General features: G+C 41.7%; 2 protein-coding genes across 2 annotated transcripts; one reads left to right on the forward strand and one right to left on the reverse strand.

Moving 5' to 3' along the window:
* Positions 1 to 360: 360 nt before the first annotated feature.
* On the reverse strand, positions 361 to 4,553 carry mpzl2b (myelin protein zero-like 2b). Its single transcript, XM_080749621.1, has 4 exons — positions 4,373 to 4,553; positions 2,239 to 2,408; positions 1,901 to 2,111; positions 361 to 1,490 (listed from the first exon to the last, which is right to left on the reverse strand). Exons 1-4 carry the CDS (start codon positions 4,413 to 4,415, stop codon positions 1,318 to 1,320), a joined length of 597 nt encoding a protein of 198 aa, XP_080605747.1. The 5' UTR covers positions 4,416 to 4,553; the 3' UTR covers positions 361 to 1,317.
* Positions 4,554 to 10,775: 6,222 nt separating this feature from the next.
* On the forward strand, positions 10,776 to 21,671 carry pafah1b2 (platelet-activating factor acetylhydrolase 1b, catalytic subunit 2). Its single transcript, XM_080749615.1, has 6 exons — positions 10,776 to 10,880; positions 11,365 to 11,446; positions 12,012 to 12,101; positions 14,024 to 14,140; positions 17,062 to 17,184; positions 18,303 to 21,671. Exons 2-6 carry the CDS (start codon positions 11,366 to 11,368, stop codon positions 18,579 to 18,581), a joined length of 690 nt encoding a protein of 229 aa, XP_080605741.1. The 5' UTR covers positions 10,776 to 10,880; position 11,365; the 3' UTR covers positions 18,582 to 21,671.
* The last annotated feature ends 3,431 nt before the right edge of the window (positions 21,672 to 25,102 follow it).

Here is a 25,102-nt window from a genome sequence, read left to right on the forward strand (position 1 = left end):
GGCGCAAGTACTGCGTTCTTTGTTTCTGTATGTGGTGGTGTGTGTCTGTGTTTACGCCTGTAGCCAATCAGAGAAGGGCCGTCCAAACCATAGCCAATGAGGGGCCAGCATTCTTGGAGACGTCACCATCAACAAGCGCGACCTGATATAAATAACAAGGCGCAAGTTGGCACCTCGACTAACCCTAGTGCCAACTTGCCCACCCACATACATACAGCACCGATTGCAGTACTTGCGCGCTCTGCTGGCGCACAAGTAGGCCATACATGGCCACGAGTGCACAACGTGCAAGTTGGCACCTTGACGTAGGGACCGATGACAGTCCAGACAGACACGGGGACAAACAGACAAAGCCAGATGTAGGAACGATTAGCACTGCTCAAAAGGTATATGTTAAAAACAAGTATAAAAACCCACAGATACAAGCATATGAGGCAAAAGAATTTACTTGCCTCAATTCACAGCAGAGTTAGACAAGTATTTTGCTTACTTTTAGGGAGCAATTTGCAGGCAAATTTGCACCAATTACATACTGTAGAGCAGTGGTTCTCAAAGTGTATTCCAGGGACTCTGTGGGTTCCTTTAGGGGGGTCCAAATTGACCCATACAAGTATGTAACTCTGACAGTGTACAAATGGAACTAAATGAACCCTAACAGGTCCATTTGGTTCCATATGTACACTGTCACAGTTAAGGGGAGACCTCGAAACTTGAAAGTTTGAGAAACACTGCTGAAGAGTAGATAGATAGATACTATACCGTACATTTAAGTCATACGTAGATTTGCCAACAGATGATAAATTGTGTAGTTAAACATATTGCTTTCATAATAACTCAGTCATTAATTCAGTAATTTATAAAAAAAAAAGGGCTGTCTAAAGAGCTTCTTAACGTAGCTCTACTGCTGGGAATTGAGGTCAGTGAACACTAGCTTCAAGAACAGCGCTTTTGTTAGAAAACTCCTCCCACCATATCCATGTCTGTACACAAATGATTTAAAAACAAAATGATAAAAACAATGAAAAGCTGTTTTAAGAACAGTAACGCCTACAATCTCTAATATTTGTAAAAGGTAAAATATCCAGTGTGCTAAAAAAATACCTGTCATTAAAGTAAACATTAAGTGCACTTTAACCCTAATACTGCTGTAAACTACAAGACTTCTGGGAGGTTCACAATAGGGGGGGGGGGGGGGGGGGGGCGGGTTGAGGGGTCATAGAAAAAAGGCCACTCCAAACACCCAACCAGTCTTTCCACAAAGTCAAGCCCTGCAGACTCCACAACCATCAGTAGCAGAAGGGAGGACAGCAGCTGCTCTCACCACACTGTGGGGTCTTTCCACTCCTGCTCCCGTACATGCATCTCCACGTCTGTGTCGGACTGTCTCTTCCTCTTGTATCTCACCCACACAAATATGCCCAGAAGGATTAGGATTACCCCACAGGCTCCTCCCACCGCTGCTGCCAGGATGCCCAGGTCAGAAAGGGCCACTGCACAGAAGCAAAATACAGGCACAATTAGGGCTGGGCAATGTGACTTCAAATAACCATAAGTGGTAAATGGTGCATTTATATAGCACCTTTATCCAAGGCGCTTTACAGAGATTGTGCGTTACATTCACCCATTCACACACACACATGCATACACCGGTGGCGGAGGAAACCATGCAAGGCACCAACCTGCTCACCGGGAGCAATTAGGGGTTCAAAGACTCTTCGACACTAACTCTGGGGGAGCCCGGGATCGAACTGGGAACCCTTCGGGAACCCTCCGTGTTCTAAGACGGCAAGTTCGGCAACTCTACCCGAGCCACTGATCATGATATTAGTGACGTATATATTTAAATATTCTATATACTGTAGACACAATTGCTGTCAACCAGAAGGACTTGCAAACTGACCTTTGTTGACGACCTTGAGCACAATCTCTCCATTTCTTCCGTGCACGTCTGGCTTATTCTGCACCTGGCAGACGTAGGTGCCATTAAAGCTAGGCGGAACCTGATGCAGCGTGATGGAGGCATCTTGCTTTGCGATGTCTCCTGACCACACGGCATGATCTTTAAAACGCCCTGATGTAGGAGGATATGGTGTCTCCTGATAGTAGTACACCTAGCATACATGCACACAAACAAACAAGCAAACAAACAAACACACACAAATTAAAAACATGCAGGTGCAACAGTGCGCTATATTAAAAGGTGTGAATTTCATAAAACATATCACTGTTGTCACACACAGACTCCTCGGGTCCTGGGTTCAGGGGATGAAAGGTCCAGGATACTGTCACAGTGTTGGACGAAACAGGGTGTTTGGACTTAAAGGTGCATTTCAGTTTGACATTTGTCCCGTTGACTGCCTCCACCTCACTTGAAGTGAAGATCTCGATCCCGTTGACCTGCAGCAACCCTGTGAAACAAGCCAGTGCAGGAGAATAGTTAACATAACATAACAAACGCCACAGAATGACAGAAATGCACACAAAAGCAGATTATGCACTCTCTCAATGTGGCTGCCATGTCTGTCTGTTACAGTCTGTCACACACACACACACACACACACACACACACACACACACACACACACACACACACACACACACACACACACACACACACACACACACACACACACACACACACACACACAGTCACACACAGAGGACGGAGCCATGTGAGCAGCAAACAAACCTTTGAAAGTCCTTGATTTTTTTTTCTCATTATAAAAATATGCACACACATCCTCATGACTAGCAGGAGAACATGACCTTAATGTAACTTCTTATTCAAAACAACAGTTCACTCCTTCTGTTGTTTACATAGCGAGGTGGAGGCAAAAATACCCACAAAAGTCCTTGACAGTTGGGGGAAGTGCACTGCCTCATATCTCTGACTGGTGTTCACTGGTTCTTCTCTTATAGCATTCCATTCCACTGAAAAAAGTGAAGGCTCCTGAAAACTAATTTGCTTTTAATTACTTTGTTACTTTACAACAGGACAATGCAATCTAATTGCAGATAGATACAGGTGATGATTGTGTTCAAGACAATATATTGGTACTGTATATGTGTGTATGCCATTGCACAGCTTAATCATTAATGACAGTATTGAGCCCAGAGGGCGAAATGGAGACTGCCTGAGTTAGGATGTCGAAATCAGGAACGGAAATAGGAATGTTATCCAAACAAAGCTTTTTAGAATTTGAAGAATCAGTCAGAGGATAATATGCCCTCTTTCTAAACACAAAAGAAACATTTATCCTAATCCTATGCGTGGTTTATACAATAATAGGTGGTTCAGTAACCCTCATGGGTTCTTGAGACCATGGTGTTGGCGATTAATGGGTGTTGTGTGCCACTGACCACACTCCTTTTATGAGACTGCTTCTGAGAGGATTGTTAGACTGAAAGGACTGCAGTCACATTCATTTATTTATATCTGCAGCTTGAGAGGCCAACATACAAGCAGGAATATCCAACCACTCTGAACAAGGTGAAATTAGATTCATCAATGCAATTAATCTAGTCAGTACTTAGTTGCTACTCATAAACTGAATAGTGCACATGCATCTCCATAGCCTATCCTATCCCAGCTAACCATTCCCAGTCACATTCCATCTTAGATCTGATAACATCCTGGCAACGAAGGTCTATTCATGTTTAACACACTTCAACTAGAAAATCAAGACTCCTCACCACCGCACCCAGCCTGCCCACTGAAATGTAACTCAACACTATCACATCACTCCAATAATATGCCTACATAAACAGCTCCTCTGAATAAGGCACATGCAGCCTCTTCATCTGAGCAAGACTACTTCAGCAAAAGCAAAGCACAAATAGGACAAGAAAACATCCCATTAGCTTTGAAATCAGTCTATATTATAACTATAGGCTGTATGTAGCCTTGGATCAAATCTGATCATAATGTAATTTGATCGAGTCTGACGCTTACTGACTCTTCTCAAAATCGATTAAAAAACAAACAAACAAACAAAACATAGGCTACATCTTGATCCAAGGCTAGGTCTGTCTTATTACAACACATTTTTTACAACTAGTAGGTCTGTGAGGTTCATACATCCAAATAAAGACTGTTTAACTAGGGGTTAATTCGTGTATCACAATAGAAACTTCTCAGTTTACTGGGAAAACTATTCGTGGGAGTCAACAGCTCTCTCTCGGTCTCTCTTTCCGCTTTAAAAACAACTAAACACTTAAGAAATATGAAGAACGTACTGGAAATCATTGGACAGTAACATATTGTTGATTATAACACAACATGAACAAATGAAATCCTACTGTATATCTGTGATAATCGCATAATATATCGATGAAGCACAAGCACAAGCATAAGGAAGTTGTTCAGACTCACCTGGCAGCAGCAGAACACACATCTGAATCCATATCCGATACATGGATTGTTTGTTTATTCTGCCCTTTACTCCGCCAGGTAAAAAACCTTCTATTCAAGTCCCGTGTCATGTAAATAGTTTAGAGAGGGAGAATCATAAACGTGTTTCCGTGCAGAATGGCAAAGAATAATCGGAAGTGTGTCTGTGTAGGAGATTACGCATTCAGTGAAACAGTCACCTCCTGTCCTGCCCATTGGGCGGACGTTAGTCACCTGCATGCTGCAGAACCTGTTTCCATGCTACCAACACCATGTTGCATATTTTCTAATCTAGAGACTTGAAGACTGGAAATTGGAATACTAGTAGTAATCGCATCATCAACGATTTGGAGAAACGGCTGTATTATTTCCCTTTAAACGGAGACCATCAGATTGATAAAGTGTAGCCTGTGTCGTAGGTAAACGTAAAGATCTACCTACAAGACTCTTTGCTGCCATCTTGCGGCCACACTACTGCATTACAAGAATAACGTATTCTGTTGAATTGATTGATTGATTGAGTGAGTGAGTGAGTGAGTGAGTGAGTGAGTGAGTGAGTGAGTGAGTGAGTGAGTGAGTGAGTGATTGATTGAATACTGTATTAGGAGTTTGCATGGGAAAAACTACAAGACACACTACAGTTCACTGATACAAGGTCAACTAAAAGGGATAAAGACCTTATGGTTGTTTGCATTGGGCTTACTTTGAACTTAATTCATGCATCATTAAATGACAGACAAATAAAACAGTACTATGCAAAAAACATCATCAAAAGCCAGAATAAAAACTAGAAATGCACTCTGTCGAGGTGCCAACTTGGACTTTTTTCATTAGTGTGGTTGCCCAACAGGGGCAACACATTATACCGGTAGTTCTAGAGTAGCTTTATTTATTTCTAGATAAACAATCCAGACAATGAATAGGAAAGTGCAAAAAGTCCATTGAGTTAAATGGAGGAGTGGTGCAAGCTTGAGGATTGCTTCACATGACATTTTGGCTATCCACTAGTAATCGCATCATCAACGATTTGGAGAAAAGGCTGTATTATTTCCCGATAAAGCTTAAATGGAGACCAGATTGATAAAGTGTAGCCTGTCTAGTCTAATGTCACAATCGACCTACAACACTCTTTGCTGCCATCTTGCGGCCACACTATCACATTACAAGAATAACGGATTCTGCATCTAAAGGTTGAATTGATTGATTGATTGATTGATTGATTGATTGAATACTTTATCAGGAGAAAGGTTCCGGACAGTACAGCTGACTGATACCAGTAAGACTCCCTAATCGGGAGATAAGCGACCGTCAGGTCGCTTATCTCCCGATTAGAATCACCCGATTAAAATCACACGCGTGATTTTAGGCCAAAATGTGTAGGAGCAGTGTCCAAAAATGTGTTTGAAATAATCTGCCTAATGGTGGCGCTATATGGGACAGATCCATGTTGATGAGATGAGTGTAGACATACTGTGTACCGATTTGCGTGATTTTAGGGCAAAATCTGTAGGAGTAGTGTCCAAAAATGTGTTTAAAAAAATCGGCCTGAAGGTGGCGCTAAATGGGACAGATCCATGTTGATGACATGATTGTAAACTAAGTGTGTACCGATTTGCGTGATTTTAGGGCAAAATTTGTAGGAGCAGTGTCCAAAAATGTGTTTGAAAAAATCGGCCTGATGGTGGCGCTATATGGGACAGATCCATGTTGATGACGTGAGTGTAGACATACTGTGTAGCAATTTGCGTGATTTTAGGGCAAAATCTGTAGGAGTAGTGTCCAAAAATGTGTTTTAAAAAATCGTCCTGAAGGTGGCGCTAAAAGGGACAGATCCATGTTGATGAGATGATTGTAGACATACTGTGTACCGATTTGCGTGATTTCAGGGCAAAAATTGTAGGAGCAGTGTCCAAAAATGTGTTTTGCAAGAATCGGCCTCATGGTGGCGCTAGAAGAGGGGCATGTGAGAATTGATGGGTGACTGACTGACTGACTGACTGACGGACTGACGGACGGACAGCCGGTGGAGGTTTTGATAGTAAATGCGACCTGACGGTCGCAACAAGGTCAACTAAAAGGATAAAGACCACAAGAAAGCTGTTGTAGGCTTGTTTGCATTGGGGTCCCTTTAAATTCATGCAACATTAAATGACAGCAAATAAAACACAGTAGGCTTACTATGCAAAAGATATCATCAAAAGACAGTCGGAAAACATAATAACCAGTAAGACTCCCTAATCGGGAGATAAGCGACCGTTGGTCGCTTATCTCCACAAATAGGCCAAAAGTTTGTTTTACCAAAATCGTCCTGATGGTGGCGCTAGATGGGACAGATGCGTATTGATTACATGACTGTAGAGATACTGTGCGATTTGTGTGATTTTAGGGCAAACTCTGTAGGAGCAGTGTCCAAAAATGTGTTTAAAAACATCGGCCTGAAGGTGGCGCTAAATGGGACAGATCCATGTTGATGAGATGAGTGTAGACATACTGTGTACCGATTTGCGTGATTTTAGGGCAAAATCTGTAGGAGCAGTGTCCAAAAATGTGTTGGAAAAAATCGGCCTGATGGTGGCGCTATATGGGACAGGTCCATGTTGATGACATGAGTGTAGACATACTGTGTAGCGATTTGTGTGATTTTAGGGCAAAATCTGTAGGAGCAGTGTCCAAAAATGTGTTTTAAAAAATCGGCCTGAAGGTGGCGCTATATGGGACAGATCCATGTTGATGAGATGAGTGTAGACATACTGTGTAGCGATTTGCATGATTTTAGGGCAAAGATTGTAGGAGCAGTGTCCAAAAATGTGTTTTAAAAAATCGGCCTGAAGGTGGCGCTATATGGGACAGATCCAAGTTGATGACATGAGTGTAGACATACTGTGTACCGATTTGCATGATTTTAGGGCAAAAATTGTAGGAGCAGTGTCCAAAAATGTGTTTTGCAAGAATCGGCCTCATGGTGGCGCTAGAAGAGGGCCATGTGAGAAATGAGGGGTGGGGTCTCCGCGCCACCGAGGCGGACGAATAGGTACCGGCCCCGGCTCTCCCGGTCGCTCCTAGCCCGAGTTAAGGCATTTTATGTGAGCTGCAGTGGAGGGGGTCCTCCACTGCATCCGTTCTGGAGCACCAGGAGTCGGTGGTCCCCGGGAATTCCCCGTGAGCAGCCCCGTTGAGGTGGTAGTCCAGTAAAAATAAAGCTGAGGTTGGAAAAAATTGTGTTATTTAGTTTTTCAACTGATTCTGACAGGAAATTAGGTCTACTAGCCAGAATAAAAAATCTACCATAATCTGCTCACTGCAAATACCCACAGTGGCCAAATCAAGTTGGGCTCCCATCGACTTTCTATTCTATACAGGAGGAAAATACCCAGAAAAAAAATCTGCTTTAAGTAGGATGTGAGGGGTCTAACTAGGGGTTTGTCATAATGCTGAATCCATTGCAAGCATTTTGTTTTGCACAAAAAACATTCATTGGCCCCAGAAAACGCCCACAAAACTGGACAAAACTGGACGTAGCAGGAGAACAAATTTGATCCTTTTGTTTGAGCCAAATCTGGGTTGGACATGACTCGTGGAGCTGCCTCCGGTGTTGTAATTGTGTACATCCTTAACGTTTTGGAAGTATTTCAACAGGTACTTGGGTATCTTTAGTGATGTATAGCACAGTATCTTGTACACCAGACCCATAGCAAGATGATGTACTCTATCAGCTACCATGAGCCATCCCACAGTCTATCTCGAGCAGCAGAGGCGAATGGTCAATGGCTGCGACTTGTGTGTGACCGGTTATGTTACGTTATGTTAAGAGAATAACATTGTCACTACTTGATTGATTGATTTTTTTAATATTTTCTGCATAATACTGGATAGATTGGATTAACCCCCGCGAGGGCCCCTGGTCGATAACTTTTTAGGGCACTGTACCTTTTCGGGGTCCACCCTATGTTCCCCAGGTTCTATGTTCCCCACTTCTCCCCCCAAAAGATTATATATTCCTCAGGTTCTATGTTCCCCACCCACACTCCCCACAAAAAGGTTCTATGTTCCCCGCTCAACCGAAAAAAGGATCTACTGTATGTTCCCACCAAAAAAAAAGAAGTATATGTTCCAAACTCAAATGCAGGAAATGGTGGGACATCTGGGCACTAAGAACATGTGGGTAATTTAGGTGCCCAGTTGCCCAGGTACCCAGATGTCTCCACCCCTAAGTGCCCACTCGTCTAGGTGCCCACGCGTCCAAATTCCCACATGTCCCTATTGCCCAGATGTCCAGGTGCCCACTCGTCCAGATGCAGAGTCATTACAAAAGTATGGTGTCCAGATGTCCCTAGTGCCCCCTGTCCCACTAGTATCCATAATTTCTCCCCATTATTGTGTATTTTGAGTTGTTATTAATAATTAGAAATGAATGTTTCCCATGCATTTTTGGATGAGTGGGGAACATAGAACCTTTTTTGTGGGAGTAAGTGGGGAACATAGGACCTTTTTTGGGTAAGTGGGGAACATAGAACCTTTTTTGTGGGGGTAAATGGGGAACATAGAACCTGGGGAACATAGAACCTGGGGAACGTACGGTCCTGTTTACAACGGGGTCCTTTTGTACTGAATTCATAGAGATGTAGGCTACGTGAGTTGACACAATGAATGGACCCTTAATTACAGGTCCATTGGTTTCATTTTACACTAAGAGTTAAATTATGGCCTACTGTTCAAAGTCTGCGTTACTTAATTTACAAGTCTACACAATTAGAGAATGTAAAAGAATTGTAATATGATCGACGTTTGCCTGTTATCTCTACTTAGCTATGGTTCCAACATCAATACAGCTTGGAATTGTCAACAAAATCTTATCCAACGACAACACAATATTAAAAATGTTGGGTCTGGGAGGCTAAATCTCATGGTGATCTGTGGCTCAAATACAGAATAAATAATGGACCTTGTTCTTGATATGAAACTAGAAGAAGTGCTCTTCCGAGCACAGGTCTCCACCAGCCACGTGTCCTGGTGGTGGTATAATAGGCCAATGTAAAAAGGGTAACATGTGTTCTTCACCAATCTTAGGCCTTTCATGGTGCCACCATGAGGCTGATTTGAACATTTTGTAGTGTAATTTCTTCCTTGGCCTTTTGCGAATCTGCGTGCACAATTTCATTAAAATTGCACGCTGTGTTTGATTTGAGGCATTTTGTTTGAAACGGATCAATCCTGCAAAGTTTGGAGGCCAATCTTAGCCAATCAGGATGGAATATTTAATACAGGACAGATCCGTCTTGATCATATGACTGTAGAGATACTGTGTACTGATTTGTGTTCATTTTGGGTAAAATCTGAAGGAGTAATATCCAAAAATGTGTCTTACATAAGTCGGCCTCCAGGTGGCGCTATAAAAGGCTGATGTGAAAAATGCAAGGAAAGGGTTTTTCCTTGGCCTATAGGGAGTGCGCTTACAAAGTTTGAAACTGATCGGTGGAGTTATAGGTAAAACCACGATTTGGCCTGTTATAGCGCCACCATGAGGCTGATTTCAAAAAATTGAAGTAGCATTTCTTCCTCATCCTAGTGGGAACGTGTGTGCACGATTTCATGTTAATTGCACTCTGCGTTTGTGATTTGAGGCATTTTGTCCAAAACGGACCAATCTTATAAACTTTGAAAGCCAATCTCAGCCAATTAGGATGGAATATGGACTATCAGACAGATCTGTGTCGATCACATGACTGTAGAGATGCTGTCTACCGATTTGCGTGATTTTTGGACCAAATCTGTAGGAGTAGTGTACAGAAATGTGTTTTGCAAACATCGGCCTCATGGTGGCGCTAGAACAGGGCCATTTGAAAAATGTGGGGCAGAGGTTCTGAATTGGCATCCAGGGAGCGAGTGTGTGTGCTCATTTTGGCTGCGTCCGGGCCAACGGCGCCGGAGATTAGCTGGTAACAAACTCGGAGGACGGACGGACGGACGGACGGACAGGGGCGAAAACATACTCTCCCCCTGCCTTCGGCTGGTGGAGACAAAAAGGTTGAAACCCACTGACAGAAGGTGGTGGCACCGTAAGCAACAAAGACTCCCGCGAGTCCCGCCCATGATCCTTCGCGCGGGTTGTGTGTGTGTGTGTCATGTCAGTGTAGAACGTAGAACAGGACATCTTTTCCCCTTCCGGCTCTTTGATGTCAGCTCTGCTCCCCTGCCCTGACCCTCCTTTTGTTGTCTCGGTCTGCACGCACGGAGAGAGGACTGTCCTCCTCCTCCTGTCCTCGCTTTTAGCGCCCAGCTGCTAACGTTAACGGTAAAGAAAGCATCATCACCGTCCGTTACATCATAGCATCACCGCTGGGACATCACATCACCACCCGCCCCGGCCGGGGAGTTACCCTTACCCACCGAGGATAGAAGTGCAGCCTCCGCTTCGCTCCTTTAGGGCGTAGCAGGGATTGTTGTGAAACCACAGGGAGACAGAGGGACGACAATAGCAGCCAGCCTGCAGGTATCTTTCTAGACAGCTTGAACCATGAAACTAAACGTCTACTACACAGATGCTATTGCTAGTTCATGCCACGGTCAGCAGAATGCGCTCTCCCTCTCTGGTCTGCAGTGATTAGCTAGCATAGCAGGCTAAAAGTGTTCATATGGTGCTGCTTTCACTGCACAGCATGCGACGCCACTGTACAGAACCCTGCATAGTGTTGTTAAACTCGTGCCATCTTGGTCTAATGACTGTCTGTATTTATTTATGTAACAGTAATAAGATTCTGCATTGTTATTAAGTTACCCCCTCGTTGCCTGGGTGCAATGTTTATGTGTTCACTTCAGTTGGTGCAAAAGCAAGGTGTAATAGTAACGTAACCACCACGTAGAATTCTTTCAGCAATCAGCAGCATCACCACCATTATGAGTCGAGATTGGACTGCAGTATAATGTGTTGATGATAAGAAATAACATTAACAATAACGATGTTATGTGACCGTTAGGATGAGTGACGATGACATGAATCCAGCTGCAGTGGCCCAGCCAGTGGAAGACGTGCTTGGAGATGGACGCTGGATGTCACTGGTTGGTGTAGCTTGAATACTAATAATAATAGTATTAATAATAATAAAACAACAACATTACAATTGAAAACAAATTTAATTTAAATGTGCTGTTTCTAATATGTTTATCCACAGTCTGACAACAGTGTTATCACTCAATCAATATCAAAGTAAAGCTCAGATGTTAGGTTTTATTTGGGAGGTGATTTTTAATCCAATTAATCTGTTAACAAAGATTAAACGTGTGTGTGTGTGTGTGTGTGTGTGTGTGTGTGTGTGTGTGTGTGCGTGTGCGTGTGTGTGTACAGTTTACCCATACAAATATAGATATACACAGCTGTGAACGTCATTGTTTCTTCTTAAATTAAATGTTTATTTAGAGTGACAGACATTTAGTATTCCAAGTATATAGTGTTTTAGTGTGTATCTTGAGCAATCTTCTCAACTTCTAGTTTTCCACTGAAGAAAGAGCTGGGAGATACAATGGCAAACATGTTATGCTTTCTAATAAATCTAAAAAGTAAAATATGATGAACATCAAATCACATAATTCCAACAGTGCTGTGATCAAGTTGTCTCTTTTGCAGCATACACGATTTGTACAGGAGTGTAAAGATGCTGAACCAGATGTGCTTTTTGTGGGAGACTCTATGATTCAGCTTATGCAGCAGTATGAGGTGAGAGAAGATGGCTCCATTTGGTTACATTTGTACACTGTTACTAATGGATGAATTACCACTGACGTCTTTACTATTCTCCTTTGTCTAGCACATCATTTGACTGATCACATGGTGTTAGCTAAAGTGTGTGTGTGTGTGTGTGTGTGTGTGTGTGTGTGTGTGTGTGTGTGTGTGTGTGTGTGTGTGTGTGTGTGTGTGTGTGTGTGTGTGTGTGCGCGCGCGTGCATGTGCGCGCTAGTGATGCGCGGGTTAGGGTTTTTTATGGACCGCGGGCCACCGCAATTTTAATTATCTAACCCAGCCCAGGCCGCCCTGCAACAACGCATCAATGTTCACAGCCCAGCTCAGCCCGGCCCGCCGTCATTAAATACATGTCAAATACGTCTTTGAATGTGGATTTTTAAGGCAGCCAAATTCAACTGTGCAAAAACAGAACAGAGAAACTTTCAGCACTGATTTAGAGCACATAGCCTAACAGTGCAGTGCAACAGAGCCATACTAAAATATCGTTCAAACATTTAAAAGCAATGAACCGTTAATTAGCTACATGACGGCATGACGAGTGACGACATGCATGCTTATTTTAATTGATAACACTCCTGTATGACTATACACACGGAACACAACTACTGTATCACAGAGAGATGAGGATCGAGTCACAAGCCTAGTCACTGGCGCACCGCGCCGAGACACCAAAGCAACAGCTCTACGCCTCTCAACATAATATGTTGAGAAAATATTATTTTCTACAATCTATGCTCTCACCACAGCACGACAGCATCCAACCAGCAGAAGGTAATTAACCTGCTCCTTACCTAATCTGCTGCGGAGGTGCAACGTTTATCAAACTTTCAAAGGGTGTACGTTGTTTAAGTCAAAGGAGTATTGTTTTCATATCATAATATGAACTTTAGTTTAGTCAAAAGCTTGTACAATCCACACTGGTCCACACGTGAGTTCTGTTTACATTGAGCTGCAGATAGGCTGTGGCAAGTGAATTAGCCAATAACTAACAAGCAGAACACTTCTCTCAAGCGGTGGATTTCAAAATAAGATCGGTATACTCCCGTAATATGATTAGGCAACTGGTTTTATTTTCAAGTCTACTTACAGGAATTAATGGACTTAATTAGAATTACATGACACAGACCCCCGTTTGGCTGACGAGCATAGGGAAGGACACTTGGTGCGCATTATAGACCTATAGTATTTGAACGAGACCGCCTCAACCCGCCCCGCCAATAAAGTGTAAATTTCTTGGCCCAGCTCAACCCGGCCTGGGACCGCGGGGGGCACACACACACACGCGGGGGGACCGCGTGTGTGTGTGTGCGCGCTGCATTTGTGCTTTCACAGCATCGGAAGCAGGTTACCACACATACATGGCATGAACGTTGTTTCACTAAACTGTGTGCATTATAGACAATCATGTTAGCTATTGTTCTAGCATTGTTTTTGTGCCATCTCAGTGTGAATTGTTCTCATTTCCATCTATGCATTTTAACGTTTAATACCCAAAAAGAAGATCATAGCGAGTAAATGTCTAAGCTTTCCAGGTTGTGTGATATTTATCACGTGGTCAGATGACCCACTGGAATCACAAGTCAGCATGTCTGGGTTTTGACAGAGAAAAAAGCCTGGGAAGCTTCTGATTGGCTTACAAGGTTTCTACAAGGGACAGATATAATATTCCTATTTTGACTATTACCCTGTGCTCCAGACTTCTACTCAGTGTGGCTGTCCTGTCTTTATGAGGCATGGGTTCTTAGTGGGTTGACATTCATTCTCTTATTCCATTATTTTTGTTTCATAAATGGTGTTAGAATCATGCAGTAATATGGTATGTGTTGTAGTTAATATTGCAGGAATTCCAATGCAACCCATATGCAATATATTCTGCTGTCCATAACTCCATATAGGTCTGGAGAGAGTTATTCTCTCCTCTCCATGCTCTAAACTTTGGCATTGGGGGAGACACCACCTGCAATGTGCTGTGGAGGCTGCAGAATGGAGAGCTGGACAACATTAGGCCCAAGGTAAGAAAGAACACACCGTTCATACCAAGAGAGGTAGAACTGAACAGTTCATAATATTAAAGAAGAGAATTCCGGAGTAGCTGTTTTATTACTCAATCTGATGTTATGATATCCCAGAACAATTGGTACAGTTTATTTTATTTTATTTGTTTATCTCGAGTCCTCTGCAGCTCCGACCATGAGCGGTGGGATTTTACGCATATTTTTATCGCTCGACAATTCCTTTTTCTTGTTTACATCTCTCCTTCATAATGGCGGAGATTTATCCCTGTAGTTTTGTCAATAATGGGCTGCTGTAAAAAGGCGAAAGGCTTCTAGACCCCACCTCCTCTGGTCAGAGCTAACATGCGCTAGAAATAGATTTTTTATCCCCCGACTCTTCGCCTGGTCAATGGATGGAATAACGTCAGATTATGGTAAAAAAGCACTTGTCCAGAATTCTCCTTTATATTTAAAGGACCATACCAGCAATCTGGCATATTTTGCCAGTTGACTACCACCTATGGTACAATGTACTTGATTGACCATTCTCCTAAGCATACTGTGGTTTGTTTGATTTTTCAAGAAGCCATTGGTTACAGTATGTTGAATAATTTATTTATTCACCGTTAGTTAAGGCCTTACATGACTTTCCAATCACATGTACTAGACTGACTGACTATGTGCATGTGACGTGAGGGTGTCCTTTGTCCTTGGTCTGAAATATATTAGGCTGAAGAGAAGACAGCACTTCATGATGACCTGGTACTGTTTGACATACATTTATAAGTAGAAGAAGAATCACCACCATTCACAGAAATGTCATTTGGGTAACCATTAGTTAGGATCAGTGAAGCACATTTTGAACGCAGATCGCAGATCCTCAGGGGTAGGGTGACTACGCTGAGGAAGGCTGTGCTAAAACACGTTTGTGTGCTGCCCGTGCCTCACTAATCGTAGTGTAAAGATTAACCTTTATGAATTGATTGATTGAATATTTTATTAGGCAAAAATGTAGAACAGCAAAAACATCTTTTGTTTTAAAGTACAGTCAAAACACCCTGCCTAAATGGAACACCGCAAAAAGGCCTTGTTTCCGTTGGAGGTCCTTGGTATTCAATTCATCAACATATAAAGTAGCATAAAAAACATTCAATATCATCATTAAGTATAAAACACTATATGTACAGAGTAGGGGGAAAGGGGGGGGTGGTGTTCACTTCTCGCCTGTCTTATCGGTAATTGATTTTTAACACAAACGACTGCATCGATTTGCAAACCCCTGGATCGATCTTAATGTACCGTGGTGTGAATCGGAGGTTAGAATTATGAATCAGTTCACTAAAGCTTTCTAGCTAACTCTACTAATGTATTGACATTCTTATTCAGCTTTGATATTTCTTTCTTTTTTATGGAGCACGAAGGTCAACAAACAACACAGACAAATCTTTTTTCAAGTTTTGTTTCAAATTAGAACAAAGTTGTGACTGACATGACAGTCTGTTATTCATGCATGTTTGCTCTGCTGAAACTGCAGTCGTCAGCCCTGCATAAGGTAACGCCCCCTTCACTCAACACAACATCCATTATTCAGGGCATTGTAGCCTAATTTATAGTATGTTGCTCACCAAAAAGAACATAAAAGCTAACAACACATCACATCGAAGACCCTTTTTTAGCTTGTATATCAAGGGACACCCTCGTGAATCTTCACTTCGCGTCACTCACTCACTCATTAGATTGCACCACACAATGGAGTATAAATTAAGTTTAACAGTCCGCTAGCTCTATGTGACTGGTAAACTATTAACTACAGACAGTATTTACTGAATCTGTGTACTGACTGTATACACATTGAACATCATGTTCACACTGTGCACACTGTTCACTAGTCAATCCAACTTTTTCTACGTTTTCTATTAAATGCATAATATTATAATAGAAAGTTAAAGTCAACATGAAACAAAAACTGTATTAGATTGCCTCGTATCGCATCGCAGCTAACAGAATCATTCTGTATTCAAATCAAATTGCACCAAAACATTCTATGTTAAAATATATCGTCCCTGAATCGTATCATAGGCCATGTACTGTATCTACAGTAGATACGGACTGTATTGTCTTATAAGGGAGAGATGCACACCCCTTAACTAAATAAGATACCCAAAGGACATGTGTAAGTGCTGGTGATTCCCACAAACCCGGTACCGTACACCTGCTAAAGAAATTACTTGAAGAAATTTGAGTTGTGCTAGCATTAAGTTAGCCTATCTATTGTCATGAATACAACTTGTGACTGTAACATGAGGTTCTGCTATCTTTGTGTATGAATATGGCCACGTCTCATTCGTCTGCCTCAGCTGAGAAGTGCTTGAACTCTAACCTGTATGTCTCCCTCCTTGATATCATGCAATACACATATAACCTAGTAGGATTTCTCAAGTGTCTCCGACTCCTTCAGCCTCAGCATCCTGATTGATCCAGAATTCCTGGACAGTTACTTTATGTAACATTTGTATGCATTTCAAATTGTGTGTGAAAGGTCTACTATAGACAAAAATAGTCCCTGCAAAAAGGAAGGATTGATTTTCAAATTACATTCAAACGTCCGTGACTAACTGCACAGTGATTCTTTTGCCAACCTTTGCTACATTAATTCAGTAATAATGTTCTCATGACTAATGTTCTCAAACTACAAACAAACAAACTGGAAACTCTACAAATAAAGCGGGAAATGGACGCATAAATAACGGGAAATGGACGCATTTCCCGTTTATGTTACTGCGGTCGCAGTAACATAAAAGGGTCTTGGACTGACTTCTTTCAAGGTGAAGAAGGCTGACCAGCGCAGTTGCCATCTATACCCTGCTGCCCTGGTGACCACTGACCAGTGACCAACAGATTCAAGTAATTTAAATGTCTCTTTTTGTCATCCTGTGCAGGTGGTGGTGCTGTGGGTAGGAACCAACAATCATGAACACACAGCGGAGCAAGTTGCAGGGGGTGTTCTTTCCATTGCAGAGCTACTCACCTCTCGCTTTCCCAAGGCAAAAGTAGTTGTACTGGTAAGTTGAGTTATTTACTTGTCATACATCTCTGTAGAGTTAAAGGAATGTGCAAAGAAAGTTTGACTGGTAAATGATATACAGTGGCTATAAAACAAAGTATTCACACCAATGACTACTACTCACTTTTTAATATGCTACAGTTTATTGTGGGCACACCTAGATTTCAACTAATTGTCCCTAATTTCCTTTTTGTTGTTTTAAGGCAAGAAAAGACTAGTTTATTTATATAGCACCAGTCAACAAGGCATTTCAAAATGGTTTACATAAAACATGAAGTATTAAAAGAGTGCAAAAGAAACACATAAAAGGCAATTGGAATTAAGGTACAATGCAGAAGACATCCTGCCTGAGCGACATCAAAAACATAGATGCAAACAAACTTCCTAAAACTATATAAATCTGAAATCCTAATCCTTGGCCCGGGCTCCCTCACCCGCTCCACTCGTGACTTCTCCCTCAACTTCGACGGCTCCATTGTCACCCCCTCCACCCAAGTCCTCAACCTTGGTGTCCTTCCAGTACCATGTCAACCAGATCACTAAAACTACCTTCTCAATCATCTTCGTCCCAGCCTATCAGACTGCTGCTGAGACATTCATGCCTTCATTACATCCAGACTCAACTACTGCAATAGCTTACTATACGGTTTAACTGCCAAGGTTCTCAAAAAACTACAGTACTCTATGTACAAAATTCTGCCGCCTGCCTGCTCACCAAAACCCAATCCAGGGACCACATCGCACCATAGACCTCCGTGACCTCCAATGGCTCCTAGTCAAGCACATAATTCACATAAAAATCCTAATCACTATCTACAAAGCCCTCAACAACCAGACCCCCGCTACCTCTCTGAACTCATCCAGCGCCACGCCCCCTCCCGCTCCCGCAGGTCGGGCGATGCCAAACTCCTTGACATCCCCAAGACAAAGAAACTAACCTGGGGTGACAGGGCCTTCTCGGTGGCTCACATCAGAGCTGCCACCACCCTCACCACGTCTAAAACAGTTTTTTAACTAGTTTTTCCTTGTTCTGTAAAGCTATTCTGTAAAGCAACCTAGAAAAGCGCCATATAAGTTGTATGTATTATTATTATTATAATCCATAATTAATTTCAGGGTTTGCTGCCAAGAGGGGAGCTGCCCAACCCACTGCGAGAAAAGAATGCTGCTGTGAACGGGTTTCTCCATTCCTGGCTGACACGACTGCACCAGGCTCAGTTCATGGATGTAGGCTCATGGTTTGTGCACTCTGACGGAGCCATCAGCACCCGGGACATGTTTGACTTCCTGCACCTGACACAAGCGGGCTACCGCAAAATATCCAAGCCTCTGTGTGACCTTCTGCTGCAGATACTGGAGGAGATGCCCAAGGAGAGGAGGCCTTCGCTGGTTTGAGGGACTGTAGCCGAGGAAGACACCCAGCCAGAGGCATGCCTCACCTAACTGCCGTGGAGGAAGGTGCAGGGAGGGAGGCATGCCCCTGGCTTCTCCTGGGGGAAAGAGCTTACTCATAAGAGGGGACCGTGATGAAGACAGAGAGAAGAGAGAATAGGCCCCCTTGTATGGGTGAGCCCACACAGAGGAGAGTGGGAACGCATGCATGAGTACAGAGTCAGGGTATGGCGTGAAGAGGTGCACAAAATAAAGAGACTACATTACTGATTTAGAGCCTGTGACTGCAGTAGTAGCACTAGTGCCAGAGGACAGTCTGAAACACTGTCAAATATGCTGAGACAATGGAAGACAATAACACACATGCATATAAATAATACACAGCCCTTGGGACAGAGGGAGAGCTATTCATAGACCCTTATGTAGATGTACTTAACATGTATAGCCTCCTGTCATTTGTGAAGTTGAGAATGAGAAGTTCCTTTCTCATGTACAGCATTAGCACAATGTAGCAAATAAAAAGGTAAAATAGTACCATCAACACAGACATTAATTAAACTCCACATCGATCAAAGTCATGACCAGTGAAGGAAGTGGATTGCAGAAAATAGGCAACAGTGGATAGTATGTATAGATACTTTGTGGTGTAATGCACAAATGCACAATCATGCATTATAGTAATTAGCAAGGAAAACCACATGAAGAAATGTACCATAATAAGTGTATTTGCTTACTTACAAGGTAGTCCAATACTGGCCACTCGAACACCTTGCATTTTGTGCTACGAATGCTTTAAATGTTAACCAAATCCTCATAATTAAAGAGTTGCATATATATATATATTCTTTAGACGTATACAGGATAAGTCAGAAAAAAACAGGTTTTTATCCCCGAAGTTGGTTAACAGTAGTTAACATGGTAGTTAAGATAGTTGTCCTTAGTGTATCAAAACTCTGCAGCGACCATGTTTGTGTAAACCCCAAGCACTAAGAGCAACAATGTATATCTTACTGTACACCAGGTAGCCAAAGATGGTACCAGTTCTTCTCTTCCACTTATTAGCGAGTTTAAGCTAGATGGTTTTCAATACGGCAACGCCAGGCGGACTACGGCTGCTATGACGTAATCGCCGTAGCGATCAAAATGGTTAAGCAAAGCCTCTGCGGTGACGGGTTCCCACCCCTTTCACTGAACGCTTTGGTTCCCATGGCGACGCGTACACGCAGCAGACAGAGTAGGCGCTACGTGGGAAGGGACCTTCTGCCGTAGTAGAGGCGGCCGCGGCGACGGCAGGTTTATCTATCGAGCGTGGATCATTTCCGATTACCGTTGTCATCTGCCGTTGCCGTAGCGAGCTTAAACTCGCTAGTATCTGTTGACCGTGACTTCACATAGTCAAAGGCTCCAATTTCACAATGTGTGCACTACTGCAGTCAGTGCCTCCCATCACCAAGTTGGGATGCTGAAGCTGCTTGTGCATTTGAGGTTCAGCAGTGCACCAGTTTTGTTTCAGCAACTAAAATACAAATGATAGACAAAGATATGATTTATTGTTTTCTGATAGCCATTGACATACAATCCCCTTTCCTTTTAGAATACATTTTCGTGTGAAGGTTGAAAAAGAAGACAAAATGCAAGCTGGTCCGGTAAATCCAGCTTGTATTCCCATCAGTTTAAAATAATCAAATGTAATCAAATGTTTTACTTAAGTAAAAGTATCAATACTGCAATGTAGAAATACTTTGTTACAAGTAAAAGTCTGGAATCAGTAAAAGTAAAAGTATTGCCATCAAAAGGTACTTAAAGTACCAAAAGTACGAGTACGAAATGTTTGAAAATAGCAGATCTATGCGTTGCTTGTAGATCGGCTATAAGGAAGTTGTTCATGTATGTTTTAAATATTATAATGTATGTCTACAAAGTAACAAAAGTTTTCAAATAATTGTAATTGAGTAAAAGTACAATATTTGGATCCGAGATGTAGCGGAATAGAAGTAAAAGTATAGAACATTGAAAATACTCAAGTTAAGTACAAATACATCAAAATTGTACTTAAAGGAGTAGTTCACCCTCAAAATGACTTTTTTTCCCCTATTGATTATTCACGCCATGGAGACTTGAGTTCAATAATATCTTTAGTTTTTTGTTGCATTGCTAAGACAGTAATTTGATTTCAATAAATGTATCCCTGTTGATTCCGGATGGGGACCCGTAATCAATAATAAAAAACATTTTTAAGATTATTTTTTGGGGCTTTTATGCCTTTATTGATATGACAGTAGACTGACAGGAAATGGGGGGGAGAGACGGGGAGTGACATGCGGCAAAGGTCGTCCGGATCGGGAATCGAACCGACAACGCCGTCAGGCATCCATGCCTATGTGGCAATGCCTAAGTGGTATGCGCCCGGACCAGTAGGCCAGTGGGCGCCCCACTATAATAAAATCTTTGTCTTAGGAATGCGACAAATACAAAAAATATATATTATTCAACAGCATGGCATGAGTAATCAATAGGAAAAAAAAGTCATTTTGGGGGGTGAACTACTCCTTTAAGTACAGTACTTGAGTAAATGTAATTAGTTACTTTACACCACTGCATTACAGACACTTTCCCACTCCTTCATACGTACAGTATGTATTTTAATCCAATGGTCTTTCTTGTATACCTAAGCACCTGCTCTTTCTGTCTCTTTCCCACTTAATGACTCTCTCTGTGATGTGTCATGCGTCTAGCAGTGGATTCCCATGCAGCCCTGCCCTCAAAGCACTTGCGTTTTGAGAACATAACGTTGGTTTATATTTTTTAATGTGAAAGTAGCATAATGCTTCGCTACAGACAGAGCTCTATATTATCAATGTCACAGTAAATGTTACCACCGGTCATAGTGGGGAAAAAAATGTTTTTGTGAGCGTATCTTTTTTTGTTTTTCTTCCCCCCCTGTTACAGTGTGTGTGTTTGCCTTAAGTGTTGCTGAAAGGTGTGTGCGCCACCTTTAAGGAAGTGGCCATTTGTAAATACATGTTGAAGCTTGAGTAGATGTCTGGGTTCTGACTTCTGAGTGATGTATTGTGTTGTGTGGGAGTTCTGATAGTGGGAGTCTGTATGTGGTGCAATATTTGCACCTTTTTGTTCTTGTTAAGTGCAACTAAGGTAAAGCATTCCAATAAAACATGTAATAATTTATTTGGGTTAAAACATTATTTATTTCACAGATAATACTAGAAAAGTGCAATCCTCAGAGCGCAGATCCTCGCCAGGCCAGGTTGCCTACAGAGGGCCGTGTCGTGACCTGTTCTAGTGCCGCCTTGAGGCCGATTTGAAACATCTGAGGTGGCACTTCTTCCTTGGCCTACTGGGATCGTGTACAAAGTTTCACACCAATTTGTACAAAATGTTCATGATTTGTGGCATTTTGGCTGAAAACGAACCACTCCCGCAACCTTTGAAATCCGATCAGAATGGAATCTAATATGTCTTGATCACAGGACTACAGAGATAATGTTTACCGATTTGTGTGAGGTTTGGACAAAATCTGTAGCAGTGGTCGCAAAAAACGAACAAAAAAACATCAGCCTCATGGTGGTGAACAGGCCAATTTGAAGAATGGGACAGAGGTTCTTCCTTGGCCTCCTGGGAGAGAAATGGACAGACACACTCACAGGAGTAAAAACATGAAAACATCCCTCGCCTTCTGCACTGGTGGGGATAATTTATCTTATCTCCTGGGAATGTCAAAGAAGAAAGGAAGATTGAACTGTGGATCATCTTTCACCAAGAGAGGGCGCCATTTCATCATTGAAAACGTCCTCCTGAAAGGCTTTGCACCAGTTCTTTCTCCACATGGAATGGCCCATAAATTTCGGAATATAAGAGTAACGCTAACTCACAACCACAATTTCACAGTAACCAACAACTGCAAAGTCTTCCATAGGCTTGTAGCTCGATATTGTTGCTGTTAAATTGGATTATTTGAGTCCTAACTCTTTGCCGATCTTCTCTAATTATTTTAAAAGTTAACATTGTTTCAAATGTATTACAGCCTGTGAACCATCGGCAGATACTGTAGAAATGTTCTATTTCCCCTTTTTGGTCTTCAAGACCACTGCTCTAGAGCAGTGGTTTTCAAACTCCAGGGGTGCCGCAGGTCGCAGGATACTTTCATAATATTTGGAATGCATCAATATCATTTAAACCAAAGTTTAATTGGTTAAACTGAAATCATATTGATGTGTATCATCATCATATAGAGGGTTTAAGTCTTAAACCCTCTATATGTAGGGTAGAATTAAAAATAAATGCCCCAATTCTGTGGGGAACATTGGCAAAATATTGCAGGTCTACAAGCTCACAATGCGTCACAGGATTTGGTGTAGATGGAAAAAAAGGGGTTCAAGTACAGTTGTAACAAATGTGTTATTTTGTTGATAATAGAGGGTTTAAGTGGTTAAATTGAAGAGACAAATGGATAGGTTAATGAGAACATCTAGTTTTTGTTGGTTTCTAGACCAGTTAAGTGTTACATCATGTTTATGATTCCTCTTAGGTTTTAAAGACATTCATGTTGCAACATGCAACTGCTTTTTGATTCCTGCTGTGTTTTTACAGGACATGCTATACTGTATCAGCCCAATTTGCCAGCTTGTAGACGCTGGGTATTGCCAGGGCAGGGTATGATAAGCATGTGTGAAAAGATAGAAAACACTTGCATTCCATCTGGCTATGATGTGCTAGAACCTACCAAAGGTCACATTTTACATAAGCCTGGAGGGTCAGGGTTTGCAACACGTTGCCTAATGAGCATGTTGCTTGGGTTACAACATACAATGAAGTGTTGGCATCTATCTCGTATCTTATCTACAGCCTGAGGTTGCACAGTATCTAATAACACTGCACAACGGTAGAAATACCTAAACAGGTCATACTGTATGCTATGCTCACTGACCTCTTTTTGTTGTAGGCTACACACGCACCATCATGTGTTTGACTGGCTTATCAAAAGAAAAGGAAAATACACCACTGAGAAGCTGAGTGGATGTCCATTTTTTCCTGTACTTTTTTTTTCTTTCTTTTTCTTTTTTCTTATTCTTTTACACAGTAGTGTGTTAAGGAGTATTGTGGAAGTCACTACCTTGTTTGTCTTTGGTCCTGTCTCCAATGTAAATAAAAACACAACACATGGTTCAGAGTCAATATTTAGACATTGGAGTGTGTTTCTTATGGTTGACGCACTTTCACCGTAGTCTACAGTATGTACAGTATATGAGAGCTGTGTTTTGGTATGACAGTATCTTTGAGATGTTATCAATATTAGCAACATGACCCATAAATTCCTGTTGATGCAAGTGATATCAAGATAATATTTATGGTTACGTTGACACTATCGGTTTCACTGAACTATGATAACCCTCTGCCAAAAGGCTCTACATTATGCTTGAAAGCTGTTTTACAGCAGAAATGGCTACAGTAATTCCAAACTCCTGCTGTACTTCTACATCTTTGCAGCTGCAACAGTAGAATACTACAGTATATCCTTAACCTTTCACCTGAGCAGTAGTATCTTGCTTTTTGGGGGAATCATTCAGTGTCTATCTATAGATACAAGGCAGACTTTATTCTTCAGGTTTACCTAATCCTCAAATTCTTTGGTCACCCTGTGATCAGTCGCTAAAAAGATAATTGATACATTTGTTGATTGTACCTGAAACTCAGTCACTCAAACTAATTTAGTGATCAATATAAATGACTCAGGAGGAGATGGATTTAAAATGGATGGACAAATGATGACTAGAGGTGGAAAGAGTACTGAAAAGTTACTTTCTTAGTAAGAGTAAGAGTAAAAGTACTAGTCCAGGAAATTACTCAAAATTAAGAGTAAAAGGTAGCCTATTTAAAAACTACTCTTTGAGTAAGAAGTAATATTAATTACTCGTTACACGCTACCGGTTACTTAAGCTGTCCCAATGTGATGTCATTAACCAGGAAGAGAAAAACACTAATCATAAAACCACCTTTAATAACATTTTTAAGAGAATATATTAAGTAAACTGTATGTAAACAATACACACAAATCAAGTGCTGCAAATGTTGGAAACAAAGGACATATCTTAGGTCAGTGGTTCTCAACTTTTTCAGGCTGCGACACCCAAAATAATATTTCAACTGCGGACCCCCACCCTGACAAGCACTTGGAATTGTAGGAGTTGGCATTACATTAATTTGACTACAGCTGAAAATAGCAGATCTACATGCTCACAATGCCACAGAGGCGTTTTGAACATGTAGATCTGATATTTTCAAAATTGTGGCCTCTATTATTTGACAATTTAGCCTAGATATCGCTACCTTCCATTGCTTTCACAGTATGTCAAAAACCTGAAGTTACTTTACTTATTTACTGAATTTAAACTACTCATTGTACAAATGAAAAGTAATGAGTACAAGTATTTACTTTTTAAATTACTCAAAAGTAAGAGTGAAAGTAGAGCATTTAAAATGACTTTAAAAGTACAGATCTTCAAAAA

Source organism: Nannobrachium achirus (assembly GCF_963921795.1).
Source record: "Nannobrachium achirus genome assembly, chromosome: 19".
NCBI lineage: Eukaryota > Metazoa > Chordata > Actinopteri > Myctophiformes > Myctophidae > Nannobrachium > Nannobrachium achirus.